Below are 26,485 nucleotides of genomic sequence, written 5' to 3'. Positions count from 1 at the left end.
CAAACTATATATCAGACTAAGGGTTAATAGCCAAAATGTATAAACCATACAACTCAGCAAAAAAACATATACCCCAATTAGAAAATGGGAAGAGGGTTGCCTCCTTGGTAGCACAAGGGGTTATGTCTCAGCACTTTAAAGCTATCGATAGCTACTGCAGCATGATTTTTGTTTTATTATTCCTGATCCCTTATTTGGATCCTCTACATTCCTCCTATAAGTAAGACCATCCGGTATTATTCTTTTTCTTTCTGGCTTATTTCACTAAGCATGATCCCTTCCAGCTCCATCCACGATGCTGCAGATGGCATGAGTTTATCTTTTTTGATTGCTGAGTAATATTCCGTTGTGTATATATACCACATCTTCTTGATCCAGTCATCTATTTGGGGGCATTTGGGTTGTTTCCATAGCTTACCTATTGTAAATAGTGCTGCAGCAAACACACATGTGCAGGTGTCCTTTTGCATTAATGTATTTGTGTCCTTTGGGTAGATACCTAGGAGTGAAATTGGTGGATCACATGGAAACTCCATTTTTAGTAGGTTGAGGAACCTCCACACAGCTTTCCATAGTGGTTGCACCAGTTTGCACTCCCATCAGCAGTGTAGTGGAGTTCCTTTTTCTCCACATCCTCGCCAACATTTGTTGTTGCTAGGTTTTTTAATATGTGCCGTTCTCACTGGTGTAAGATGGTGTCTCATTGTGGTTTTGATTTGCGTTTCCCTGATTGCAAGTGATGTTGAACATTTTTTCATATGCCTGTTGGCCATTTGCATTTCCTCTTTGGAAAAGTTTCTTTTTAGCTCTTCTGCCCATTTTTTGATGGATTATTTACTTTGTTTTTGTTGAGTCTTGTCAGCTCTTCCTTAGATTTTTGTGATCAGTGCCTTACCATTTGTATTGTGTGCGATCTTTTATCTTTTTAAATCTCACCTTGTTTGTAGTTATGCTGTCCTTTTTGTATACAATAATATTTATTTTGCATTTTTTTCTTGATCATTCTTCTAGCAGTTTTTCTACTCAATATTTTTAAAGAAACAACTTTACATCTTTTAGGAAATGGTGTTTTGTTGGTCTTTCCCCCTTCCCAGATTTCTTAATTTGGATACTTAGCCAGTTAGTTTTCATTTTTTTACCCTCTTCTAATATAGACATTTAAAGCTTTAAGTTCCTTCTATTACTACTTCAGTTGCAATCCACAGTTTAAAAATATCTTAAATTAAAAAATTAGACTTTTAACGTTAGAGTAGTTTTTCATTTATCAAAAATGTTGCAAAAATAATGCAAAGAATTCCATATACCCCTTATTATTGCACACCTTATTATTAACTCCATATATCATTGTGGTACATTAGTCACAACCAAGAAATCAGCATTACTAGTACATTATTATTTACTTAATTTCACACCTCATTCACATTCACCAGTTTCCCCCAGTGACCTTTTTACTGCTTTTGAATCCCACCCAGCATACCACATTACACTTAGTCATCACCTTGTCTCTCGAACCTCCCTCGTCTGGTCTGTGACAGTTTCTCAGACTTTCCTTGTACTTGATAACCTTGAGAAGCACTAGTCATATGGTTTTTTTGTGTGTTATGTTTTTTCAGAATACTCCTCAATTTTGGTTAGCCGATTGCTTTCTCGTGGTTAGATTGAGGTGATGGGGTTTTGGCAATAAGACTACAAAGGTAAAGTGTTATTTTTCATTACAGCATATCAAGGGGACATGCCATCAGTGAAATATCACTGCTGATGTTAACCTTGATCACCTGGCCTAGAAGGTGTTTGTTTGTTCCGTCCACTATAAAATTACCCTCCCCCTTGCTCTAATCTTTTCCAAATTTTTGCTTTTTCATATTTTTGGAAATGGGCCATAACTGAAGGAGAGATCATATTAATACCCCTGCCCCAGCCCCTGCCCCAGTTTGCTTCTACAACGTTTGGAAAAGCTGATGGTGGGAAGTAACTTCATAGTTTGTGTGTGTGTGTGCGCTTATATTTTACAGATATGCAAAATGTCCCATTATTTAAGAAAATAAATATATGTTTATATTTCATATATTTCTCTGTATGGGCTCATGGATATTCGTTTAATACTTTGGCTGATAATCCAGTACTATAGTACTTACTTTCTACACAAATTGTTAAAACTGCTATCATTGGGAGCTCTTTAATCTTGGTTTCTGTGTCTTCCCTCTCCCCCTTTCTTTTGTTCCTTGTCCTCCCCTTACCCTCTCTCAGCCTTTTCAGCATATCCTTTCTTTTGCTTTTGAGCACTCTTTACTTTCTGGCACATTCTAGAATTATTTAGTAATATTTTCTACCCCAACCCTAGAATCAGCTGTCTTTTTTTTTTTGGAGAATGTGTTAGGAACTGAGATCTAGACTCTATTACTTGTTGGCTCTGTTCTTGTAGGCCCTCTCAGTGGACAAAATTAGGAAATTGTATGTACATAATAGTATGTAGGTAGTACATACTGCATGCACATAATGATAATGTTATTGTTAGATTTTTATTATTTCAGTTCATTTGATTTCAGTACTTTTTTTTTTAAGATTTATTTATTTATGCATACAAGAGCTGGGGTACAGGCCAGAGATGTGGGGGAGTTGGGGTGAGAGGATTCACCAGAGACAGTGGGGAACAGAACAGGCAGATTGACCGAAGTACATTGCTGAGGGGAGCAGCGGGTGAGTCAGAAGAGGTCTGCTGTGCCATGTGGGTTGCTCCCTGGCCGGCTGGGGATCACTTCTTAGTGCGGTGCCCAACCCCTTGACCAGGGAGGCCCTCAGTACGTATTTCTTAAGGTACCATTGTAGGTAGAGGACAGTGTAGGGAACCTAGTGAAGGTGTAGGGCAGAGAGGAAATCTCCCCCATTCCCTGAGTTCTTCTCAAGCTGGTTGAACATTCAAATTAGCATCAGATAGATGAGTAGTAGGAACGAAAAACTTACATAGGTATGGTGAACCTATATGAATGTGAATTCTGCGATAAATGAAATCAAAACAAGGATATTTGTCCTGAACTTGTTATAGGGCAGGGAGAGGGGCACCCCAGAGCCCCCAAACCTGCCTGCTCTAAATAGGTTCTGCCATCTGCCGCATCAACACAAAACATATAAGACTTTAATGAAAAGGAACTTTAATACAATTAATAAACAATACAGGAAAGGCAAAGAATATAGTTTCTAAATCAAGCACCCAAAGTTACCTGTCCCCTTGTGGGTAAAGTCCACCCAAACAGGATTGGCCCAGAGGAAGGCCTGAAAGCCTGGCACAAGTCCAAAGCACCTTCAGTGGGGACCCACAGAGAAGGATCAGAAACAACCAGACAAGTCTGGAAAGAAAAGAGCAAAATCAAAATCAAGATAAAAGCTGCCATTGTCATCCTTCCCACGGGTCTCTTACCCACATCTGTTTCACCCAGTCCACAACCAAAAGGCAAGTGCAGTTTCTTCACATGTCTCTCAGCTCCATGTGCCTCCTCCAGGTCTCCTTCTGGCTCTCCATCCGGCTTCCTTCCTTCCTCAGTTTCTGCTGCTTTCCTTTTCTCTTTAGCTCCATCCTCCTTTGGGTGGGGTAGGAAATAAGGAACTTCCCCTTTTCCTGGGGACCACCCTGTTACAAACTGAGGAATGGGATAGGGGCCTACAGCTTCAAGAAGAAAGGAAGGGGGACTCTGATGATTAAAGGGCCTTATCTCTGTAATTATATGTATCCCTGCTTCCAGTTCTCTCTGACAGAAAGGTGTTTTTCCTGGAGATAACCTTAAATCTGGGTGATACCCTGATTTTCATACTTAAGAAAGTAGTTAAAATTTCTCCTGAGCCTGCAGGGCCTCACTTGACCTTAGTTCAAAATAATCACATGCCAAAGGGATATTATCTTGGGGAGGCCTGTCCTGGACATGTTGGGGAAGCCTATCCTAAAAAGGTAATCTTTTGATATTGGTACCCTGCTTTTTTACCAAGACTCTTTTTAAGACAAAAGGTAATCCGCAAAGTGTGGATGATTTGTTTTTAAAGTGCCATAATTTAAAATGTTTAGTATACCAAGCTGCTTGGATTTGTTAAATTTCAGTGTGTACTTTCATATCTCTGTGCATTTACCTAAATTATTCCTTCTGGGTTGCCCTCCTGATTTGATTCACCCAGAAAATTTCCATTCATTTTTCAAAAATCAAGCTCAAGATAGAGATCTTCTATCAATCCTCCCATAATTTCTCCAGAAATATTTATTAATAGAACTGTAGGTGTGCCTTCTTCTATGTTATTTCTTTTTTTTTTTTAAAGATTTATTTATTTATGTATACAAGAGCTTAGATACAGGCCAGAGGTGTGGGGGTGGGAGGATTCACCAGAGACAGAGTGGGGAACAAAATAGGCAGACTGACTGAAATACACTGCTGAGGGGAGCAGCGGGCAAGACAGGCGAGGTCTGCTACACCATGTGGATTGCTCCCTGACCAGCCAGGGGATCGAACTCATGCTGCAGAAGCCGTGGACAGCTCATAGGTTTTGTCTTAACCTCCTGTGCCACAAGGGAGGCTGCCTTCTATGTTATTTCTCAAAGTATGATCTCAGGACTAGTAAGAATTCCCTAAGGTATTCATTTTTTTTTCTATAAAAATTTTTCAATTGAAAAAATGGAACCATGGTATGATCCAGCAATTCCACTTCTAGGAATCTACCCTAAAGACTCAAAACATTAATTCGAAAGGAAACCTGTACTCCTGTGTTTATTGCAGCACTATTTACAATAGCTAAGATAAGGAAACAACATAAATGCCAAAAAAACAGATGACTGGATCAAGAAGATGTGGTATATATACAAAATGGAATACTCTTCAGCAATCAAAAAATTCCATTTGCAGCAACATGGATGGAGCTGGAAGGGATTCTGCTCAGTAAAACACATCAGAAGGAAAAATAAAAAAGATCAGATGGTTTCACTTATAGGAGGAGTATAGGTGAACCAAATAAGGGATCAGGGGAAAAAAATGACAAAACTACGGGCAACTATAAATGGAGATATTCAGCAGGGGAGTGGGAGGGAGAGGGAATAAAACGGGCGGAATGAGGACAAGAGACTGTGGTCAGGATTCACTGGAACTTGGTGGTGGGAATTTTATAGGGACTACAACTGAGAGGAGAAAGCAAGCTGTACAAAAATGAATAATGATGTAAAATACATATATAGAGAAATAAAAAAATTTTAATTAACACTGGTTTACAACACTGTATGATTTAGGGGAATAGGTTCACCCCTCTTCATATGTATTTCATACCACACCCACCACCAAAGCACCCATAACCCTATAAAGCCATTATCAGAGCTATCACATTAACAGTTGTTTCTTGGGGTCATAATAATAATATTTACATTTGTCTATTTGTCTGAATAGACATTTGTTCTACTAGAATAAGGAGCCAAAGTTTGCATATAGCATGTATATTATGTCTCTTAAATTCCTTTAATTTACAGGCTCTCCTCCCCCAATTAACTTATTGTACAAACTTGGTCTGTTGTTCTGCGAGATGTTCAACATTCCGGATTTTTCTATTTTCTTGTGGTAATATCTAACTTACTCTTACTCCTATCATAGTTTCTATAAATGAAAATTATCTTTAGAAGCTTGATTTAAAGATTTATTTTCAGCTTTTTTGGGGAAGATTACTTCACAGGTGCTTCTGTGGCTTCACACTGTATCAAGTCTGGTCCCAATTTTAGTAATGCTAAACTAAGTTTGATCAAGAGGTGACAACCTGAGAAATCCTCTGTAAAGATTCTCTTCATGAACATAATGGTTTCATCTGTTGATGGTTAATGTTGAAATTTATGTCATTCAAGCCGCACATGGGTGGTTTTCTAACTGCATTCTAGTATTTTTAGGAAGAATTCTTCAGCTAGGGCATGTGATTATTCCAGAGTATAGTCCAGACAGGAAAAGAAAGATGTATGTTAATTCAAGATAAAGAATTGGTGGCACCCCAGTTATTCGAGTGCTTCATGTTATATCAATTTTTTAAAATTCATTTTGACCTCATGAGTTTTTCTAAATTCAGTGTATTTCAGTGTATTTACAGTTATTTGGGTTTTTTAATTAGTTTATCTTTTGCCATTAAGAAGCCCTTTCATACATTTCTGTGTTTTTTGTTATGCCTCATTCATCTTTGAGAGGTTCCTTACTTTTTGGTAGAATAAGATAGTCCATGCTTATGTTCATTTATTATTTAGTTTATGAATAAAAATTTAGATGTGTGTGTATTTTCTATAAGATTTACTATGCTTGAATGTCTCCATATTGCTGAAAATTTCTTCAGAGAGTTTGAGGTAGAATTTTCTAGTAATTATATTTCCTATAACTTAAAGGTCTATATATTATGTTAATTGCTTTTATTTAAAAAATTTAAATAAAATTTATCTTTATTTTCTTATGTGCACGCTTTTGGGGGCCATATGTATAGTCTAGGGTGTGTCTATAATGTGCATATGGTCTCAGATTTTCATATTTTTTGCTCATGGCCAATATGTGGTAAGTAGACAAAGTAATTTTTACTGATTTCAAACAATTTATAATAATCATTGACTTTTTAATACTAGTAAAAAAAATCTTGAAAATTGTGACTAACTTACATGTAAACTTTCATTAAATAAGCCCTCTTTACTACTTCTACAGTTGTAATGGCTAGTAACCTTTTTTTTTTTTTTTTAAAAGATTTATTTATTTATACAAACACTGGGTATAGTCAGAAGTGCGGGAGGGTGAGAGAATTCACCAGAGCCAGAGCAGGGAGCAGAGCAGGCAGAAGGACCGAAGTACACTGCTGAGGGGAGCAGCGGGCGGCAGAAGAGGTCTGTGCGTCATGTGGGACCCTCCTCTGGTGGCCGGGGAGCAGCCGGGGATCGAACCGGCGCTGCAGAGGCTGCGGGCAGCTTTGCAACCCAGCACTCAACCACTGCGCCACCGGGGAGGCCCTGGCTAGTAACTTAATAAGTAAATTTATCTCTGCCCATAACTACCCAGTAATTTGTTTTTGCTACTTGAGTATCTGAAACACTGCCAGGGCAAATAATTCTCCACAAACAAAAAGATAAAAATTTAAAAGTGACTTGATTAAAGACAATTTCAGTTCTGTTTCTTGAGATGTAGCGCAAGAACCTTAAGCTATAGTGGTAAACTTGCATTTTGAAAAAAATCTTTTTGACAAAATGTTACCCTGGTTAAGTTGGGGGTTCTCTCCTATTGCTGTCCTCATTGCCCACAGATTTAATTATCCAAATCTGCCTTCTTAGACCAGTCCCTTTTTTCCTGCCTTCACTGTTTTTGCCTTGATTCAATCCTTCGTTGTTTCTTCTATGGAGTCTGCAGCATTCTTCCAACTAGTTTTGTTCCTTCAACCTTATCTTTGCTTAACTCTTCCTTCATACTGACGCCAAAGAGATTTCTTCAGCAAACAGATCTAATATCATTGTCTTGTTTAAAATCCTTTATTTTTTGCTTCCCTGACCACTCCTTAGCATGAGATGAAAGACTGCCCTTTCCAGGTTTAGCCTTACCTACATGTACTTTTTGAATCAACTCTTATAGTTTCCCACACACATCATTTGGCTCTGGCCTTTGTTCCTTTTGATATGCTAGCTCTTTTTAGTAAACACCCTGCTTCCCTAGCTACTGTCTATCACACCTAATTCATCCTTTATGCCCCAGTTCAAGTGTGTTTTACTTGTAAATATACTCCTTATGCCCCATCCATAAGGTCACTTTTTTGGGTCATCATTGTACCTTAAATATAACTCCATTTTAGCTTCATCATACTCTGTTAAGTAAGCTGTTTACATGTCTAGCTCTTCTGGGAGGTGAACTCTTTGAGGGCAGAGGCCCCCTCATTCATTCATCTTTGTGTCCCTAGCAGTTAAACAGAACTCATGAGAAAAAGGTGGGATGGGGAGATAGTTACATCCACAGGTATAAAGGCAAATTAACAGGTTCCAAGAAATGAGAAAATTTAAGTTCTCTGATTTGTTTTATCCTTGTCTTTAAAAACATTTTTACAAGGGATTTTTTGCTTTTATTTTTCAATAAACCTCAGAATGAGGAGAAATAAAAACCTAAAACATCAAACATTGACTAAACAATTATTGTAACACTGAGAATAAGAGCTAATTATCCAAAACTTTATTATTTGCTATAGGGAAGATTTTGAAAATGTTTTATTTCAAGTTCTCCAGTTACATTTATAAGTAAAAGTAGCGTATCTGAGCTTAAGCTATGACAAAATACAAGTTAGAAGCCTTTCTAATTCTTCAGAGAGCCATTAGCTGGAAAAGACTATTAAAGATTCATCAGAACTCAGCGTAGTGTTTTCTGGCAGTTTACCCAAGGGATTCCTGAATACACTGAGAGGACTCATGTATCAAACAACTAGGAATTGATAAAGAACTAATCCCTTTCCTTTTCAGATTCCTCTGAATCTGCTAGAAATTAGCAGAGATAAAGTGAACTGTCAAGATAGAAGCTGGCAGGCCTTAAGAAAGGTTTAAAATTCAGTCTTTAATTGAATATAACTATACCTTAAAAGAAATACTGTTGTGCTCATATAAAATTTTCTTTTCATGGCTGTCATTAATTCTTTAGTGAAGCTTTTGTATTTACTTTACTTTAGATTACCTAAAGTAATTGCATTTAAGAAGTACACAGAGTTCTTTGTCAATACATGTAAGAATAAAATATGTTTTTGAAAACTGTATGTAAGGGAAAGCCCACATCTAGTTTAAACCCCATTCTTAGTGCTTATTATAATTATACTCACAGCCCCCCTAAGTGAATATCAGCTGTAGATGGCTTCTGAGGGCTGTCGTAAGATTTGGCTGGGTAGCCTATTCTGTATAGTCTAAGATAACTTGAACCATTTGATCTATTAAATACTTTTGAGTACCATTTATGATGGAATAGAACACTTTAGCTGTAACAGTATCTCATAGAAGTGCTTTTCATTCTATCTCTATAGGAAATGTAATACTATTTCTGTCTGCTCATTAAATAAATCCCTTAATACCATCTTCCTTGAAAGAATAAAGAATGAAGTCTATATTTTAGAAATTGGTGCTCTGTTTTACTTTAAACATATACCATTGGCCATGTTTTATAGTCAGAGTTTTTGAAGTGATTGTTTTAGATAAGTGAAATAATAGTGTTTCTTATATTGATGAACCTTGTGATTCTACTGTAACTGCCTGTATCCAGAAATTTTAGAACAGTTGTACTTTTATATATTGAATGGTTCTGCTTTAGGGATTAGTGCTTCTAAAATCAAACAGCTTCTTCTAACCCTTTCATGCTTAATTCCAAAAAAAAAAAAAAAAATTTCTTTATCCCTTTTGCTCCTATAACACAGAGGCTTTGAGTATACCCTGATTATCAGGGATTTGGACTGAAAAACAGATAGAAAATGATCCTATAAATGATTGCTGTTCAGTAGAATATAAACTAAGGAACATGAAAATATAATTCAGTGTGACAAACTAGTACAAAGTTTAGCTCAGAGCAGAGTATACGGTCCATATGAACTGTAACTATCTTTGACTCATCTATATGTGTATCAGTCGGTGTCATTCTACACACGTACGGGCGCGTGCACACACATGCACACACACACACACTTGTCACCTACCAGAGGGTCTGGTATTTAATAGACTAAATATTTCAGTTAAATGAATGAAATAATTGTCTTAGAAAGAGAAGAAATAAGGATGTCTTCCTAGATTATGCAAGATCTAGATATTGAAGTAAATTACATAAAAGGTGAGGAGAATGAACGAGACACAGGGAGACTAGAGTGACTGCAAATCATGTTCCTGCAAACTGCAAATAGTTTGATTTGCTTCAGCATAAAGTGTAAAATGAAGAGCAGCTGGAGATGGAGCTTTATTAGTGAAAAGTTACGTTGTTTCCATGGGTTTATTTGAACAACAAAGAACATTGTTTTTTAAAAACTGGATCAGCATACACTTCTGAACACTTTGTGAAATGTGTTTTGGGGTACTTAAGCCACTTCCTCAAAGGAAGTGGTTTGATGTTTTTAAAAGTTAGCTACAATTATTGATTAAATATTTTTTATTTATCTCTGGTATTTCAGCTTTTTATTGGATTTTTTGGTACATTTATAATTTTTTATAATACATTCATATTCTTTGTGTAATCAATGATCATTTTACCCAATTTGAATTTACCTTTCAGATTATACAGATTTATTATGTTACGTTTGCATTTGACATACTGTATTTGTTAAAGTATGACTACTTAAAACCAACTTTTATATAGAGCCCCTTATATAAATAATACATGGGCATTCCACTCTCTGTACTGTTGGAAGTGCTTGGATATCCCAGCTCCTTCAGGTTTGATAGTCAATGGTTTATTAGAAAGAACTCTGGTCTGGAAGTCAGGAGACCCAGGTTCAGTATGAATAGCATTACTAGTTATCTGCAAAACTGTGGGTGTCTCCTTTTTCTCATCAGCTGTGTGGAGGGACATAGGTAAATGACTTCTAAAGTCTGTTATAATTCTAAAATTCTGTGGTTTTGTATATCTATAACTATAGTTTATGTGATGTTGGACACTGATCTATTAACCTCCAATAATAGCTATATTTTTCAGGAGTATATCTTAGGGAAAGCACAGGCTCTCTATGCTGTGTTTATTTATATAATGTAAATTATATATATGCACCTATGAAATATAGTTCTACATGTCAGATACATCTTTTCCTGTTCAATTTTTGTAAAAAGTTTGGTTTTTTTCCATGTTAAATTTGAGATATTGATAGGATAAGTAGAGAGATCTGGCAAGTAAAATGATTTGAAGTATGGCCCTAAAACTCAGAACAGAGGTCAGGACGAAGGATAGATTTAGAGTCATCACCCAGGTGACAGTTCAAAATGTAAAAATAAATGGGAGTACCTGGGGGGAAGAATAGAAGAAAGAAGTAAATAGGCACGGTCAGAATCCACATTTGAGGGATGAAGATGGATAGGGAGTTCTACAAGCAAATGGAAAAGAAAGAAATAAGAGCAGTATAATAGATTGTGTTACTGGTGTGAAGAAAATAAAGCTTAAAATGAGTTGACTGAGAACCTGATAGAAATGACCTACTATATGATGTGGTTTTCAGGATTCACTGCTTAAATGAAGTTAAATTAGTCATGAAGGTGAAAAAGCAATTTAAGCTAATAGGGCATGCAAGTCAGATGAAAATGCAACTTTGGTCAAGTTCCACTTTTTATCTTCAAAAAAGTGGTTTAATTAAGCTAAGTGTTCAAAGGAATAAGTTTACTAGATTTGTTACCTGTATACATTAGTCAGTGTGATGACATGGTGAATGGAAAGCACTGAACTCAGAAACACAAATTCTAATCCAAACCATCTATTATTTTAATTGTATAACCACTCAGTCATCTAATAGGGTAGAGAGATTTGTAAACAGATAAATTACCAGAGTGTTGGTAATTGCTATACTGAATGTGATCAGAAGCGATTAGGCAAATAATTTGACCATTTGGGGGCTCATTTTCTTCACTGTAAAAAATGATTGTTTAAAACCTCAGACTTAATGTTGCCAACCCCTCATACAACCCTAAATCTTATTCATGTTATTGTAAATTGTTCATGTTATTGCCTTTAAAATATTTTTCTTTAAAAATTTCATTACAGGCGCGCAGACTTCTCCTGCCGCGCCCACTGCTCCCGTCAGCAGGGTACTTCGTCAGTCTGCCTGCTCTGTTCCCTGCTCTGGCTCTGGTGAATTCTCTCACCCTCCCACGCTTCTGACTATACCCAGTGCTTGTATAAATAAATAAATAAATCTTTAAAATTTTAATTACATAGTATACTATCTTTAAAAATGTCCCCATACTCTATCATGATGGTTCATGGGTGATGAGGTGGTGGAATATTTATGGAGATTTATTCATTTATTTTATAAAAATGAATAACAATGTATGAAAAATAAATAAAAATGTTCCCCATACACTGAGGCTGTCAATGAGTAGCGTGTATTTTCATCCATTGAGTGCTCTACACCCTTTGGAGAATATATTTTGAAATATGTATTAGTTTCCTGAACTGCTTTTTCTGCCATTTTTTTACATTATTACTACTTTAATATTCATAGCCATGTTCATAGTAGCACACAATGCACATTAACAGAAGGATGAATAGCAGTGTTTACACAATAGAATATTATGCAACAGTGAAAATCAACTGCAGCCTCTTGCAACAACCATGGCTTTTGTTGTGTTTTGGATTTTTTTCTTAAATGATACTTAATTTTTTTCAAATCAGAGCATATTAACTTATGCAGGGTATATATTTTATTTAAATGTAATGGATTTGATATAACTTAAAAGATAATTACTGTGTTGTAGAATTATTCCCAATCTCTTATGTATCATGAATGTGTTTAAGTAGGCAAATTTGGTTATGATTTGTCAGTTGTTTACATAACTATAATTTTGGGAGTAGAACTTCATATTTCTATATATATTCATGCTTCACTTACCATACACCAAAGCACCAGTGCCCTAGTACCTACCTTCCTTTTTTCCCGCCTCCATCTGCATAGTCCCCTCTGTGCATTGGTTTTCTTCCATTATTTATATTCTGAAAATGAGTGATGAAACAATCCAGTAATAGTCTTTTACTTTCTGACTCGTTTCACTTGGCATAATCATGTCCAGATCCATCTGCTTTCTCCCAGAAGGCACTATGTAATCTTTTTTTTTTGAATAGCTGGGTTGTATTTCAATGAGTATATATTCCATAATTTCTATATTCACTGTCAGTGATGGGCATTTCGGCTGGTTTTGTGATTGGCTATTGTGAATAATGCTGCTGTGAATGTAGTAGTGCATGAATATTTTTTTATTAGTATTTCATATTCTTGAGTAATTACCTAGCAGGGTATTACTGGATCGTGTGGTATTTCCTTTGTGTTTTTTTTTTTTGGTTTGTTTGTTTGTTTGTTTGTTTGGAGGAATCTATGCCATTTTCTATAGCAGCTGCACCAAATCACATCCCCACCAATGCTGGATGGGTGTTCCTTTTTCTCCAGATCCCTGTCAGCGTTTATTGTTTTGTCTTTTTGATACAGGCTATTCTCACAGGGGTGAGGTGATGTGTCTTTGTGGTTCCTTTATGTGATGTTGAGTGTATTTTCATGTGCATGTAACGCCATCTGAATGTTTTCTTTGGAGAAATGTCTATTTAGGTATTTAGTCCATTTTTCCATTGGGTTATTTGTTTCTTATTCTTGGTGAGTTGAATGAGTTCTTTATGTTTTGGAAATTTAGCCCTGGTCTGACATCTCATGTGTGAGTATCTTCTCTGAGTCTCTGTAGGTTGCCCTTTTGTTTTTTTGTTTTTAAGATTTATTTATTTATGCATTCAAGAGCTGGGGTACAGGCGAGAGGTGTGTGTGTTGGGGGGTGGTGAGAGGATTCACCAGAGACAGAGTGGGGAACAGAACAGGCAGATTGACTGAAGTACACAGCTGAAGAGAGCAGCGGGCAAGCCAGGAAACGTCTGCTGAGCCATATGGGTTGCTTCCTGGCCTCTGGGGAGGGAACTCGGGCTGCAGAGTTTGTGGATAGCTTCATAGGTTGCATCTTAACCCCTTGTGCCACCAGGGAGGCCCACCCTTTTGTTTTAATGGCACTTTAAATCATGGTATAAAAGTTTTTTAGTTTGACATAGTCCCATTTGTTTATTTTAGTTTTTATTTCCTTTGCCATTGAGTTGTATCCTCAAATATATTTCTGTGGTTAATGTCCAAGAGTGCATCACCTATGTTTTCTTTTATCTTTTATGGTTCCACATCCCACATCTGAATCTTCAATTTTTTTAATTAATTTTTGTATGTTGAGTTAAATAATGATCTTATTTCATTTTTTTGATTGTGACTGTCCAAGTTTCCCAATACCTTTTGTTAAATAGGCTTTCCTTCCTTCAGTGCATGGTCATAGCTCCTTTGTCAAGGATTAGTTGTCTTAGTAGTGTGAGTTTATTTCTAGGCTCTCTATTCTGTTTGTCTGTGTTTTCCTTTTGTTCCAATACCATGATGCTTTTATTACCATCACTGTGTGTTTTAGTTTGCAGTTAGGGAGTATGATACCTCCATTTTTCTTCTTTTATCTCAGGATTGCTTTGGCTATTTGAGTTTTTTGTGGTTCCATGAAAATTTTATAATTGCTCTATTTCCTTGAAAAATGTTATTGTGATTTTGGTGGATATTACATTAAACCTAAAAATTGCTTTATGTAATATGACCTTTTTAACAGTGTTTATTCTTGCAATCCATGAACATGAGATAGCTTTCATTTCTTTGTGTTTTTTATTTCCTTTGACAGTATCTTACAGTTTCCAGTATATAGGTTTGTCACCTCCTTTGTTAAATTTATTCCCAGGTATTTCATCCTTTTTATACCATTATAAATAGGATTATTTTCTTAATTTCTTTTTCTTCTAATTCTTTGTTTGCTTATATAAGCACAGCAGGTTTTTGTGTATTGATCGTAGATCCTGCCAGTTGACTGTGTTCATTCATTACTTCTAGTAGGGTTTTTTTTGGTAGAATCTTTCAGCTTTTCTATTACCATGTCATCTGTGAATAATGATAGTTTCATTTAGTTTCTGACTTGGATTCCTTTTATGTCTTTTTCTTGCCTGATTGTGCTGGCTAGGACTTCAGTACAGTGTTGAAGAGCAGTGGTGAGAGTGGACATCCTTATATGTACTGATCTTAGGGGAAATACTTTCAGTTTTTCACCATCAAGTATGATGTTGACTGTGGGCTTGTCATATATGGTGATTATTGTTATGTTGAGACAATTTCCTTTTATTCCAATTGTATTGACTTTTTAAAACTCATAAATGGGCACTGAATCTTGTTAAATGCTTTTCTTCAAAAGCATCTACTGAGATGATCATGTGTTATTATTTTTCATTTTGTTGACATGATGAATGACATTGATAGAATTGTGTGATAAATCATACTTGCATCTCTGGACTAAATCCCATTTGGTCATGATGAATTGATACTCTTACTTGATTACTAGGCTTAGTTTTCCAAGATTTCATTGAGACCTTTTACATCTATGTTCATCTGAGATAATTATTTATAGTTTTCTTTTTTTGAGCTGTTATTTAGTTTTGAGATCAAGTTAATGTTGGCCTCATAAAATGTGTCTGGGAGCTTTCTCTTTAGGTTTCTTTCTTTTTTTTTTTTTGAAGTTTGAGAAAGATAGGTATTAGATCCTCTTTAAAGGTGGTAGAGTTGACTAGTGAAGCCATCTGGTTCCGGGCTTTTGTTCTCAGAAAGACTTATACTTACTCTTTAGATTTTTGTACTTGTGATTGTTCTGCTCAAATTATATTTAATCTTGGCTTAATCTTGGTTGTATGATTCTAAAAATTTGTTCCTTTACCTAGATTGTCCAGTTTGCTTGCATATACACTATTATGATCCTTTATATTTCTGTAGTATCTTTTGTAATTTTACCTCTTTCATTTTCTGCCATTTTTCTTGAGGTAAAGACTCATTCACCTTTTACTAACATTATAGTAAACATTTAAATTTTATATATATATATATATATATATAGTGACAAAGGGATGCAAGTAAATTCTGTGAATCTGGTCATTAAAATGTAAATTTTACAGAGGCTAGTGGCTTCTTAGAAATGGTAAAGGAAAATGAAGGTAAAGATTATTAGACTTTCATGACCGAGTAACCAGTCATCTTCCTAAAGCATAGACAAAGACAGATTGTCAAAAGTGCTCATTATATCTGAATCTCTGGGAGCACGTTATAAGCATGTATGGTGCATGTGGCTAGGAAAAAGGTTGAGAACTTTGGTCATTACATTCACATCTGTATTCATAAGTCAGACTATACTCTTGAGTGCAAGCCATGTTTAAAAAATGTTTATTTGTTTAATTAGATGAAACAAACCTACATTTTAATTACCTTGCTTTTTGTTTATAGGTCCAAGGACAAGTTCATCCTACTCTTGAGTCTAGTGATGATGCTCTTCAGTATGTTGAAGAATTAATTTTGCAGTTATTAAATATGTTATGCCAAGCTCAGCCCCGGAGTGTTGCAGATGTAGAGGTATGATAAATTTTGCCTTTTGTTAACTTTATATACCTCTAATATGTATGCTTACTGTAATGTTAGTTAAGGGGGAAAGAATTTACTCTTCATATATATGTATTCATATATATGTATATGGTATTTAAAAAATGAAGACTCAATTTATTTTCACTTTGTATTGGTGTCTGAAGTTTGTGTATATTTTATCTGTGAAACTAGTCTATATAATTTGTTTTATCTAAAATTAACTTTTATTGGCCTCTAACTCTACACACTACTCTTTGATGCTAGAATTATAAATATATATGCTCAGACCTTTAAGGGTAAAATGTGTCCAGGTGTTTGTTTTTCAAAGCCAGATACTGTTTCAAAAATATTCCAGGTACTCTTTTTGATTTTCAATTGTTAATGTATTTTAGATAGTAAGTGAATCCTTCTCACTAATCGGAGGGAGAGAAACATCTAAAATCTAAGAAAAAAGTTCTATAATCTGTTATAAAGATGATATGGCCTCTGTCTTTTTAGGGCTTATAGTTTAGTGAGGAGATAGGTATATGAGCAATACATAATGTGATTTACTATCAGTAAAGTACATGGGAAACCGTATGAGGAGTAAAGTAACATAGGCTTGGGGTTTAGGGTTAGCTTTTCGGAAGAAGTAGCATCTAAATTTGCATTCTGAAGGAATCCAAAGTTTGAGAGGAGTAGAAAGTTTGCAGTACCAAATATAGAAAGTGGGCAATAGATCTGGAAAATATAACAGGAGTTTTCAGCAGAGATGAAGGATCATTTCACTTCAATAACTTGTATGAATAGCAATACAGACCTTTGGTTTCTGTGACATTTCTTTTGTAGTACTCAAGTGTGAGCACGAAAAAGATAGTTGACTTGAATGATATTTCACCATGGCTGTGCAGTGGCAGACTAGTAGGACAGGAATTGTGGAAATTGGAAATAATGGTACTTTACAAACCTTTTCAAGGCATGACACACATAAAATGTAATAATGATTTTATAGCACACAGTGACAAGGGGGGAGGAGCAGTATCTATGTACTCCAGGTCCTGCCCCTTTACTTGGAGAGCTAAGGAATTGATGTATAGCCGTCCAATGAGAAACTGCTGAAGAGATACCAGATAATCTACTTGGATAAGAAAAAAATAAAATATGATAATAGCTGCCATTTGAGAGCTTGCTATGATGATGGTGGTGGTGGTGGTGGTCTGGTCTAAATACTTTGGTGTTCTGTATTTCATGTATAGCTCGTAATAACCCTGTGACGATGGTTCCCCTTTCCCCCTTACTATAATATAAGCTCTAGTGGTTTTATTTTTCTTGTTCACTAATGAATCCCCAACAGCTAGAACAATGTCTGGCACTGAGAAGTCACTCAGGAAATATATGCTGAATGAATAAATGTGAAATCTGAAGCACCAGTAGGTTAACTACGTTGTTCAAGGTCACAGCTAACAAGTAGTGAAGGCAAGACTGTAACCCAGGAAGTCTAATAAGCTTTTTGGGCAAGCATTCCACTAAATTATACTGACAGGGAAGAGCAGGCGGGTAAATTTTTAGAAAATGGAGGGAACATGGTATTGGATTTCCCGGTAAGGTCAGAGAACTGATAACACGAGAATACCCAAGTGAAATAAAAGAGTAGATTGGGATTAGACAGAATTGTTGGAATTTAAGATTTATGCAGAATCATAGATACAAAGTAGAATGTGGTGGCTAGACTATAGGTAAAGGTCCCTGAGATGAGGTTTTCTGGGAATTAAGAGATCAGGGTATTTTATGTGTTCTTAATATAGACAATACAGTCATAAAGGATGGTGGCAGGACTTAAAGTCCTGCTGATTAGTGGAAAAGATGCTAAATCTACCCTCTTGTGGGTGTGGGACAAGGACAATCCTGCTCCAGCTTCTTTATGGGAGAGCCACATTTCAGTTGAGGCAAAGAGATATTAAGGAACATTGAATTACAGAGGTCACAGATGTAGAAAAAATTGTGTACTATGGAACAATAATTCGCTGTGATTTTTTAAAAAGTCAAAGTAGATTTCATACATTTTTTAAAAAGATTTATTTATTTATTTATACAAGTACTGGGTACAGTCAGAAGCGTGGGAGGGTGAAAGAATTCACCAGAGCCAGAGCGGGGAGCAGAGCAGGCAGAAGGACCGAAGTACACTGCTGAGGGGAGCAGCGGGCGGCAGGAGAGGTCTGCACGCCATGTGGGACCCTCCTCCGGTGGCCGGGGAGCAGCCAGGGATCGAACTGGGTTGGCGCAGATTTCATACATTTTTATCCCATTTTGCCACTGAAGTACAAATTCAGATATATTTTATTCATAATCTCCATTAAGCTCTTTTGGGCTGCACAGACTATATCTTAAATAGAACTGTTTGCTTGATTCTCTTCATTAACAATTCCAGTTATTCTTTTGGATCCTATTTAGGTTCTCCTATAGTGTTTATAAAATACAGAACCTAACCCTGTTTCTGCCCTATCTATATTATTAGAATGGGCTTACATTTCTCTTCTTGCTTACATCCTGATGTTAGTATATTCTAAACATTGACTAGATTGATACCATTACAAATTCAAATTCAGTAATTTCCAGATAGTTGTATTATATACCTATGTATTATATACCTATGTTTATCTAATCTCCTTTCAATTAGTAGAGGAACTAGTGAATAATTCTCCTATTTTTTTAAAGATTTATTTATTTATTTATCTATCTATCTATTTATTTATTTATTTATTTATGCAAGCACTGGGTATAGTCAGAAGCGCGGGAGGGTGAGAGAATTCACCAGAGCCAGAGCGGGGAGCAGAGCAGGCAGAAGGACTGAAGCACACTGCTGAGGGGAGCAGTGGGCGGCAGGAGAGGTCTGCGCGCCATGTGGGACCCTCCTCTGGTGGCGGGGGAGCAGCCGGGGATTGAACCGGTGCTGCAGAGGCTGTGGGCAGCTTTGCAACCCAGTCCTCAACCGCTGAGCCACCGGGGAGGCCCAATTCTCCTATTTTGAAGGGGATTTCCATGAATTCTCAAAAATCATTAGCCTCTCAGTAATCCACTTGCACAGGCCTAATGAGTATGGAGGAACTCAAGACTCTAAATAATATAAGATGTTTTTCTCAGCTTTTTAATACTCACTTGGGAAGAGAACGTCTGCAATATCAGAGATACTTACTCTCTGCCCTCTCTTGATATTTTTAAGCATCTAATCTTGGTCCTTAAATGGAATATAGCCATGTGATGTTTCAGTGAGTTGACTTTGGGTTTGGGAATCGACTTTTAGAAATAGAATATGTGACAATAATGGAAATAGCAATTGGTTGTATTATAGACTTTGTAATTTCAAAGTTATTTATGACTTTACAACTACCCTGTGTCATTATTATTCTACTTATTTATAAAGTAGTATAAATATTCTACTAATATTTATAAATATTAGAATGGTAGAACAGATGGAACACAATGAAACCTGAGTCTTTTCAAATCAGTAGTCAATACCCTTGTTCCTATATAGTTCCTGGAAAGATATTTAGATGAGAATATGGAGATGATTATAATGCTGAGATAGAACCATTCATTAGGAGATAACTCTTATTTTTTTCATTCACTAGAATTCTTTATTTCTTTGATACATTTCATTATTACACTTCATTGATTTCACACATATGAAGCTTTCTTTTAAATAATAAGGGTCATGAATTTAATAAGGTCTTCAAGGTATTTGAGGTAAGAGATAATTCATCAAAATTTTAAAAAATTGTTTTGAGGGCCACATATAATGTACTTAAAAAGTAGATCATTTGAATTATAACTTTTTAATCTTTCTAAAAATACATTTTGATTACTTTAAAGCAGAAGCATAATTCAAGGTTTGATGTCAATTTTGCTTAATATTTCGCATCTAGGGGAGTCATTTTAATGAGAAACTAAGAGTAATTTTAAATTGTCCTGTAGTTTTTGGAAAATATGTGCTTCAAAAGTACTTAAAAACTGATAAATTACATACATGACCCTAATCATGTGTATGCTAATTTTTAAGTTTAATAAATTACATTACAGTTCATCACACTATCATAGTCCAAATAATAAGGTTTTGGGGCCTCCCCGGTGGCGCAGCGGTTGAGCGCTGGGTTGCGAAGCTTCCCGCGGCCTCTGCAGTGCCGGTTCGATCCCCGGCTGCTCCCCGGCCACCGGAGGAGGGTCCCACATGGCGCGCAGACCTCTCCTGCCGCCCGCTGCTCCCCTCAGCAGTGTACTTCGGTCCTTCTGCCTGCTCTGCTCCCCGCTCTGGCTCTGGTGAATTCTCTCACCCTCCCGCGCTTCTGACTGTACCCAGTGCTTGTATAAATAAATAAATAAAAATAAATCTTTAAAAAAAATAATAATAATAAGGTTTTGTTTTATTGATGTAGCTAATACTTACTAGTCTATGCCACCAATATGATTGTCTGTTATTTGTTAGGCAGTTTTCCAAATGAATAAGGAGGTGTAAGTGTGTGTGTGTGTGTGTGTGTATAAATGTCCTGGGAATGCAGAGGCGTGAAGTATATTATTTGGCTCTGTCTTTTCAGAATAATTTAAGTTCTAAAGGATAGTATATAAAAATAACTACATATCCTTCTGACTTATTTCACTGAACATAATCCCCCAGCTCCATCCATGTTGCTGTGAATGACACAAGTTCATCATTTTTGATTGCGAGTAGTATTCCATTGTGTATATATACCACAGCTTCTTGATCCATTCTTCTGTTTTGGGGCATTTAAGTTGTTTCCATATCTTAGCTATTGTAAATAGTGCTGCAGTAAACGTGGGAGTGCAGGTTTCCTTTCAAATGAATGTTTTGTGTCCTTTGGGTAGATTCCTAGGAGTGGCATTGCTGGGTCATATGGTAGCTCCATTGCTAGTAATTTGAGGGTCCGTTTTCCACACAGCTTTCCATGTAATTGGAACAGTTTGAATTCCCACTAGCAGTTTAATAGGGTTCCTTTTTCTCTACATCCATAGGCAAATCTTAAACCTAGCTTTATATTTCAGTAATTTTTTTCCCTAAGTCTCTATATATTAATCACTATAGAAACTCTCTCATTTCAAACAAATGAAATTACTGATCTTTATTGAAAGTAGTAGAGTAATGGACTTCAAATATGTGACTCTTTCATTGTTATTTCTCTTTGGACTGCTTTACTTTTAAAATATTTATGAAATAATTGTAAAAAAGATCTAATTTTCCTATAAAATTATAATTAACATTGCTATTAAGAGATAGTTATTTCTTTCAACTTGACCTTTCCACCTTCAAATCACCTTTTGTGATTCTTCCAAACTTCTCCCATGCCTTAATGCTTTCTTGTTACCTCCTAAATACAGAGTTGGTAATTTGATTCCAGTAATACACTGGTAATAAGTAAGTTTAAAATGTGTTTATCGTTGTTATTTTTCCTTTCTGTTTCTCATTCCAGATTTTCTTTACCCTTTTTTGTCAAAACAATAGACAATTTTCAAATTGTGTGGATAAAAACTGAGATGGGAAGGGATTGGTGTTCCATTTTCTTTTTGTTCCACCTCAACCCATGCCTCCTGTTTACCTCTAATTTTGCTAGTGATTTTTTTTTTTTCAGTGACATATGTTAAATATATTTAGAATTGTCAGACTGAGTTCAGCTTCTGTTTTTTTAGACTTCAGGTCATCACCCATTAGTAAATCATAGAAGCACTTCAGTGTGTTGCCCAAATGAATAGAAAATATCAATGTGTGGTATATATTAAGGGCAGACTTTGTTTTATGAAATTTTGTTTCAGTTTGGTATGCATGTGCTATATAAGGGTGTAATACAAAAAGGTATTAAGAATTTACTATTTATTGCTGTTGAGTTGAGGTTAAAAAAAAAGTGGACAAGCCACAGGGCTATTCCATTACTGTTTGTACCATAGTTATACATATTCATTTGATCATGGGTTAATAATAAACCCATTGGGGGCCTCCCCTGGTGGCGCAGCGGTTGAGCGCTGGGCTGCGAAGCTGCGCCTCTGCAGCTCCCGTTCCATCCCCGGCCGGGTCCCACATGGTGCACGGACCTGCTTCCCTCAGCAGTGTATTTCATCAGTCTGTCTGTTCTGCTCCCTGGTGATTCTCTGGCTCTGGTGAATTCTCTCACCCTCCTGCGCTTCTGCCTGTACCCAGTGCTTGTATAAATAAATAAATCTTTTAAAGTTAATAATAATAAATCCATTGGTATAAAAATTTTAATTGTTAAAATTAATCATATCTTTTATTGCCACTTTGGATTAAAAAGAAAAGGAAAGAATTTTTGTTTCAGATGAAACAAAACCTTTCCTTTTCTTCCCTTCTTTCTTTTTTCATTGGCTAAATTCCCCCCATATTTTGCACCTTTGTATTGCCTATGTTATTATATGAAAGTATAGTATACTCAAAAATAGCTTTTATAATAGGCATTTGAAAAAGTTTGTAAACTCCATTTTTAACTACAGTTGTTTCTGTCACAACACTTCCAATATCCAGTAACTGGAATTAAATGATAGTGTCTTATATTAGCAGCTGGGTTAGCCTTGAACATAGATAAAAGTCTTTTTTAATGTATTAGCTTCAATGGATTAAACAATTCTCAGTTTCTAAGTTTGCTTTTAACATGTCTTGAATTAGTATATTACTTTTCTCCCAGAGTATCACAGAGCAATCTATTTTTTATTTTCCATTTTAATAGCATCTGACAAAACTTATAACTTAAATGTATAATCAGGAGTGATGCTTAATTTTAAATGTAGTTTTTACATTTCAGTTAAACACAAATTCAAAATACTTGTCAAAATTATGTAAGAGCGACATCTACTGGTTTTAATTATGGTAGCCTCCAAATGGATTTAAAGAAAAACAAGAGGATTAAAAGTTAATTTTCCTTAAAGTGAATTGCATTTGTTTATTTAAGTAGGAAATGTAGCTCTTTTGGTTAAGATGTGTTCTTTCCCTTTCAATGGAAATAAATTCTAATCGAATAATTATTGGAATTAAAGTGAAATACTATATTAAAAACCAGTGTTTGTAGAGAATTCAAGTTAATGATAAGCTACAGTCTATTAAAAATTGATGTTACCAATGTAAACTATTGATTTCCACGATTTGTAAATAGTTTTGAAGTCAGGTACCTTTGCATGATGTATAAAAAATAAAATCTTCAGAGGTTTTCAGTGCAAAATGCTACTTGAGCTTGTAATTGGTATTGAAAGTAAGGACAAATGAATAAGAATTGGATTTAGATTTCTGCTTCTTAAACTTAGGCCTTATTCTTTGAAATTTTATATAAATGGCATTTAAAGTGACTTGTACTCATTCTTGTTATTATCACAGTGAAGTTGAAATTCAGAATGTGATTTTCCCCCATAATACAAGGAATGTGTAATCTCTTAATTGCCTAATTAAGAAACTAATATACTAACAGGTATAGTTTTCTCTTAGCTTAAGTTTGTTTGTAGTATCAATTATACCACTTGTGGAAAGTCTGCTTTTGTATTCTTTGATTTTTAAAAGTAAATTGTAAGTGAAGAACACTAATATATTTGTTGCTTAGTTGTTATTTTCCTATTTTCCAAGGAACGTGTTCAAAAAAGTTTTCCTCATCCAATTGATAAGTGGGCAATAGCTGATGCCCAATCGGCTATTGAAAAGAGGAAGCGAAGAAACCCTTTATCTCTCCCAGTAGAAAAAATTCATCCTTTATTAAAGGTAAAGCTGTAATACTGCCTTCTTGCCTTTTAAAAATAAAATAAACCCATGGTTTTCAAACATTAAGAATTATTTTATGAATGACAGAACCAACTGCAGGGTGAAATTCTCTCATTTAAATTTTTCTAGGAATTAAGGGAGGGATATTATAGTAATAGGAAAGTAGTAAGTATAAATCTGGCTATCTGATTTAATGTAATTTCATATGGGTAGTACTAATCAAGTAAACCAAAAGAACTAAAGTTGTAATTATGTATTTTGTTTATATCAGGTATTCACTAGAACCTCCAAGAGAATTTAAGTTCTTTTCCCATTAGATCTAAGTGTCCCTCTATAAAGCACCCTGATGATAATTCTTCACATCATCAGATGTATGGGGGCCTCTCTGAGATTGTCACAGGACTAGGTGTAATCTTAGAACAAAAATTCCCTTACACTATCCAGTTCTTACTTGTCATTTAAATCAGTCAGTTGATAATCTCCATAACTAATAGAAGTAATAATTGCTAGAAACTCTAAAAATGCTTTTTCCATTTCATAATATAGTGGGCCAACTGTTGATTCTCATGTAAAAAATAGGTATTATAATAAAACCTTAATACTTTTGACATCATTAATTTTGTATATATGACAATGCAAGCAAAATGCTAATGCCTGCGCATATTATCTCTAAGATTATCTCTAAGATTATTTGTCAAAGTTATTATTCTGCCAGTTTGTAGATAAGGTAATTGAGGCAAACAATGATTAATATCTTTTAGTCCAAGTCACAGGACTTTGAGTGATAGTGTTGGGAAATCCAGGTCTTTTTGATCTGATCCATGATTTAAAACAAAACACTTAATGATGTTTAAGACTGTCAGAGGCTCATGATTTGTACTTAGGTTGTTTGAATAGCAATTTCTGCCCATTTTACTAACTGGTCTGAGAAAATAAGGACAAATTATAGGATATTACTAAACTATTAGTAGTTGTATACTTCTTTATAATTTTTTTGTGATTTTTTTTTTAACTAGCCATATATTATATTCTAAGAGAATTAACAAATTGAGGTATGTGTATGCTGAATTACTGAGCCTCAATTTTGTGTTTTATAATTGTGGACATCATTTCTATTTATTAATATATCCTTATCACTGTATGCACTTAATATCTTTTTTACATATCCTTAAAGGCAAATGCAACCTGTCTCCAATTTATCAATACATTTTTTTTATTTCAAAATTGTTTTTTTTCCTTAGTTGCATTGTTTAGAAAATAGAACTTGTTTTCCTATAGGAACTGGTCAGCTCCACAAAAATCCATACTCTGTTTAATGTGTTCTTTATAACTATTGATTAATAGTACATACCTTAATTTTTTTCCCCCGTAGAAACACTCCAGGTACCAGGAATATGCCACTAGGGTTTTCGGAAGCCCATGGTGCTTTGAAAGCAATAGTGGTATAAAACTAGTAGATATTCTAAGATACCAATAATATATTAATTCTTATTCTTTATCAAGGAATAAAAAAAATACTGTTTTATAATAGTTACTCCCAGGTATTTTGTGTTGATTAGCAATGAATACTTTTCCATTCTCAAACAGTGGCTTCCTTTCTTAAATGAGAAATTATATATTTAGTAATCTGTACTTCTTGAATATTTCATATGATCATAGGTAATTTTACCTTATTTTTCTCAGCTTATATTTTCTAATAACAATACATATATTATGCATTGATAAACCACTTGAATTGATTGCTTTTGATAATCACAAACCTCAGTGAAGATAAAAATGAATTGTATACATGCTTTTTATTTTTAATAAGTGTGTTAAATTTATAGTATACAATTTTAAACATGCCTTTCTTTTTTTAAATTTTGCAGGAGGTCCTAGGTTATAAAATTGACCACCAGGTTTCTGTTTACATAGTAGCAGTATTAGAATACATTTCTGCAGACATTTTAAAACTGGTGGGGAATTATGTACGAAATATACGGCATTATGAAATTACAAAGCAAGATATTAAAGTAGCAATGTGTGCTGATAAGGTAGGACACAGCCTTCTATGTTTTGTTCTTAAGTTTTATTCATGATTTATTTATTGGATATTAACATACTATTTAGACTGAATAAAGTTGTATATTATGTGTTAGGAGATATTTCCAGTGATCAGGTAGCAAATATTTAAGATCACTTTCCAAAAATAGAGTATTAGATAACTAGTACTAAAATGTGTTTAAACATGTTGTGTAGTTGTCCTTTTGTGTGTTGTTGCAAGTAGAGTTAGTAGCTACTGTTTTCTTATAAGTGATTTCCTAAAATTTTGTTTGGATTTGAAGACCTAGAAAGTTATTTGCCTGAAAGCAATTTTTGAAAATATAAAAATACTAAACTCTTGGTAATTTTATTTCAACATTTAAGTTTCCTTAGTTACTACTTATATGATTTTACCACAATAATATTAAGAGCTAACATTTATTGAAAGTTAAGCACATATGGAACTCAGTCTCATTTTTGTTCCTTAACATACTCCTTTGCAGTAGATGCTTTTATCTACATTTTATAAAAGGAAAACTG

General features: G+C 35.0%; 1 protein-coding gene across 2 annotated transcripts in view; it reads left to right on the top strand.

Annotated features, from left to right (window-relative positions):
- SOS1 (SOS Ras/Rac guanine nucleotide exchange factor 1) overlaps positions 1–26,485 on the top strand; it is a gene marked incomplete at both ends in the record, with an annotated part of 114,768 nt that overhangs the window by 34,786 nt on the left and 53,497 nt on the right. For both annotated transcript variants that reach the window (XM_084234669.1, XM_084234668.1), the window contains 3 exons: positions 16,051–16,176; positions 23,792–23,923; positions 25,792–25,956. In XM_084234669.1, coding sequence (XP_084090795.1) covers positions 16,051–16,176; positions 23,792–23,923; positions 25,792–25,956 — 423 coding nt within the window. The remainder of the gene's footprint in view (positions 1–16,050; positions 16,177–23,791; positions 23,924–25,791; positions 25,957–26,485) is intronic.

The sequence above is a fragment of the Talpa europaea genome (assembly GCF_964194135.1).
Source record: "Talpa europaea genome assembly, chromosome: 6".
Taxonomy (NCBI): domain Eukaryota; kingdom Metazoa; phylum Chordata; class Mammalia; order Eulipotyphla; family Talpidae; genus Talpa; species Talpa europaea.
This window is presented reverse-complemented; position numbering and strand designations above follow the sequence as displayed.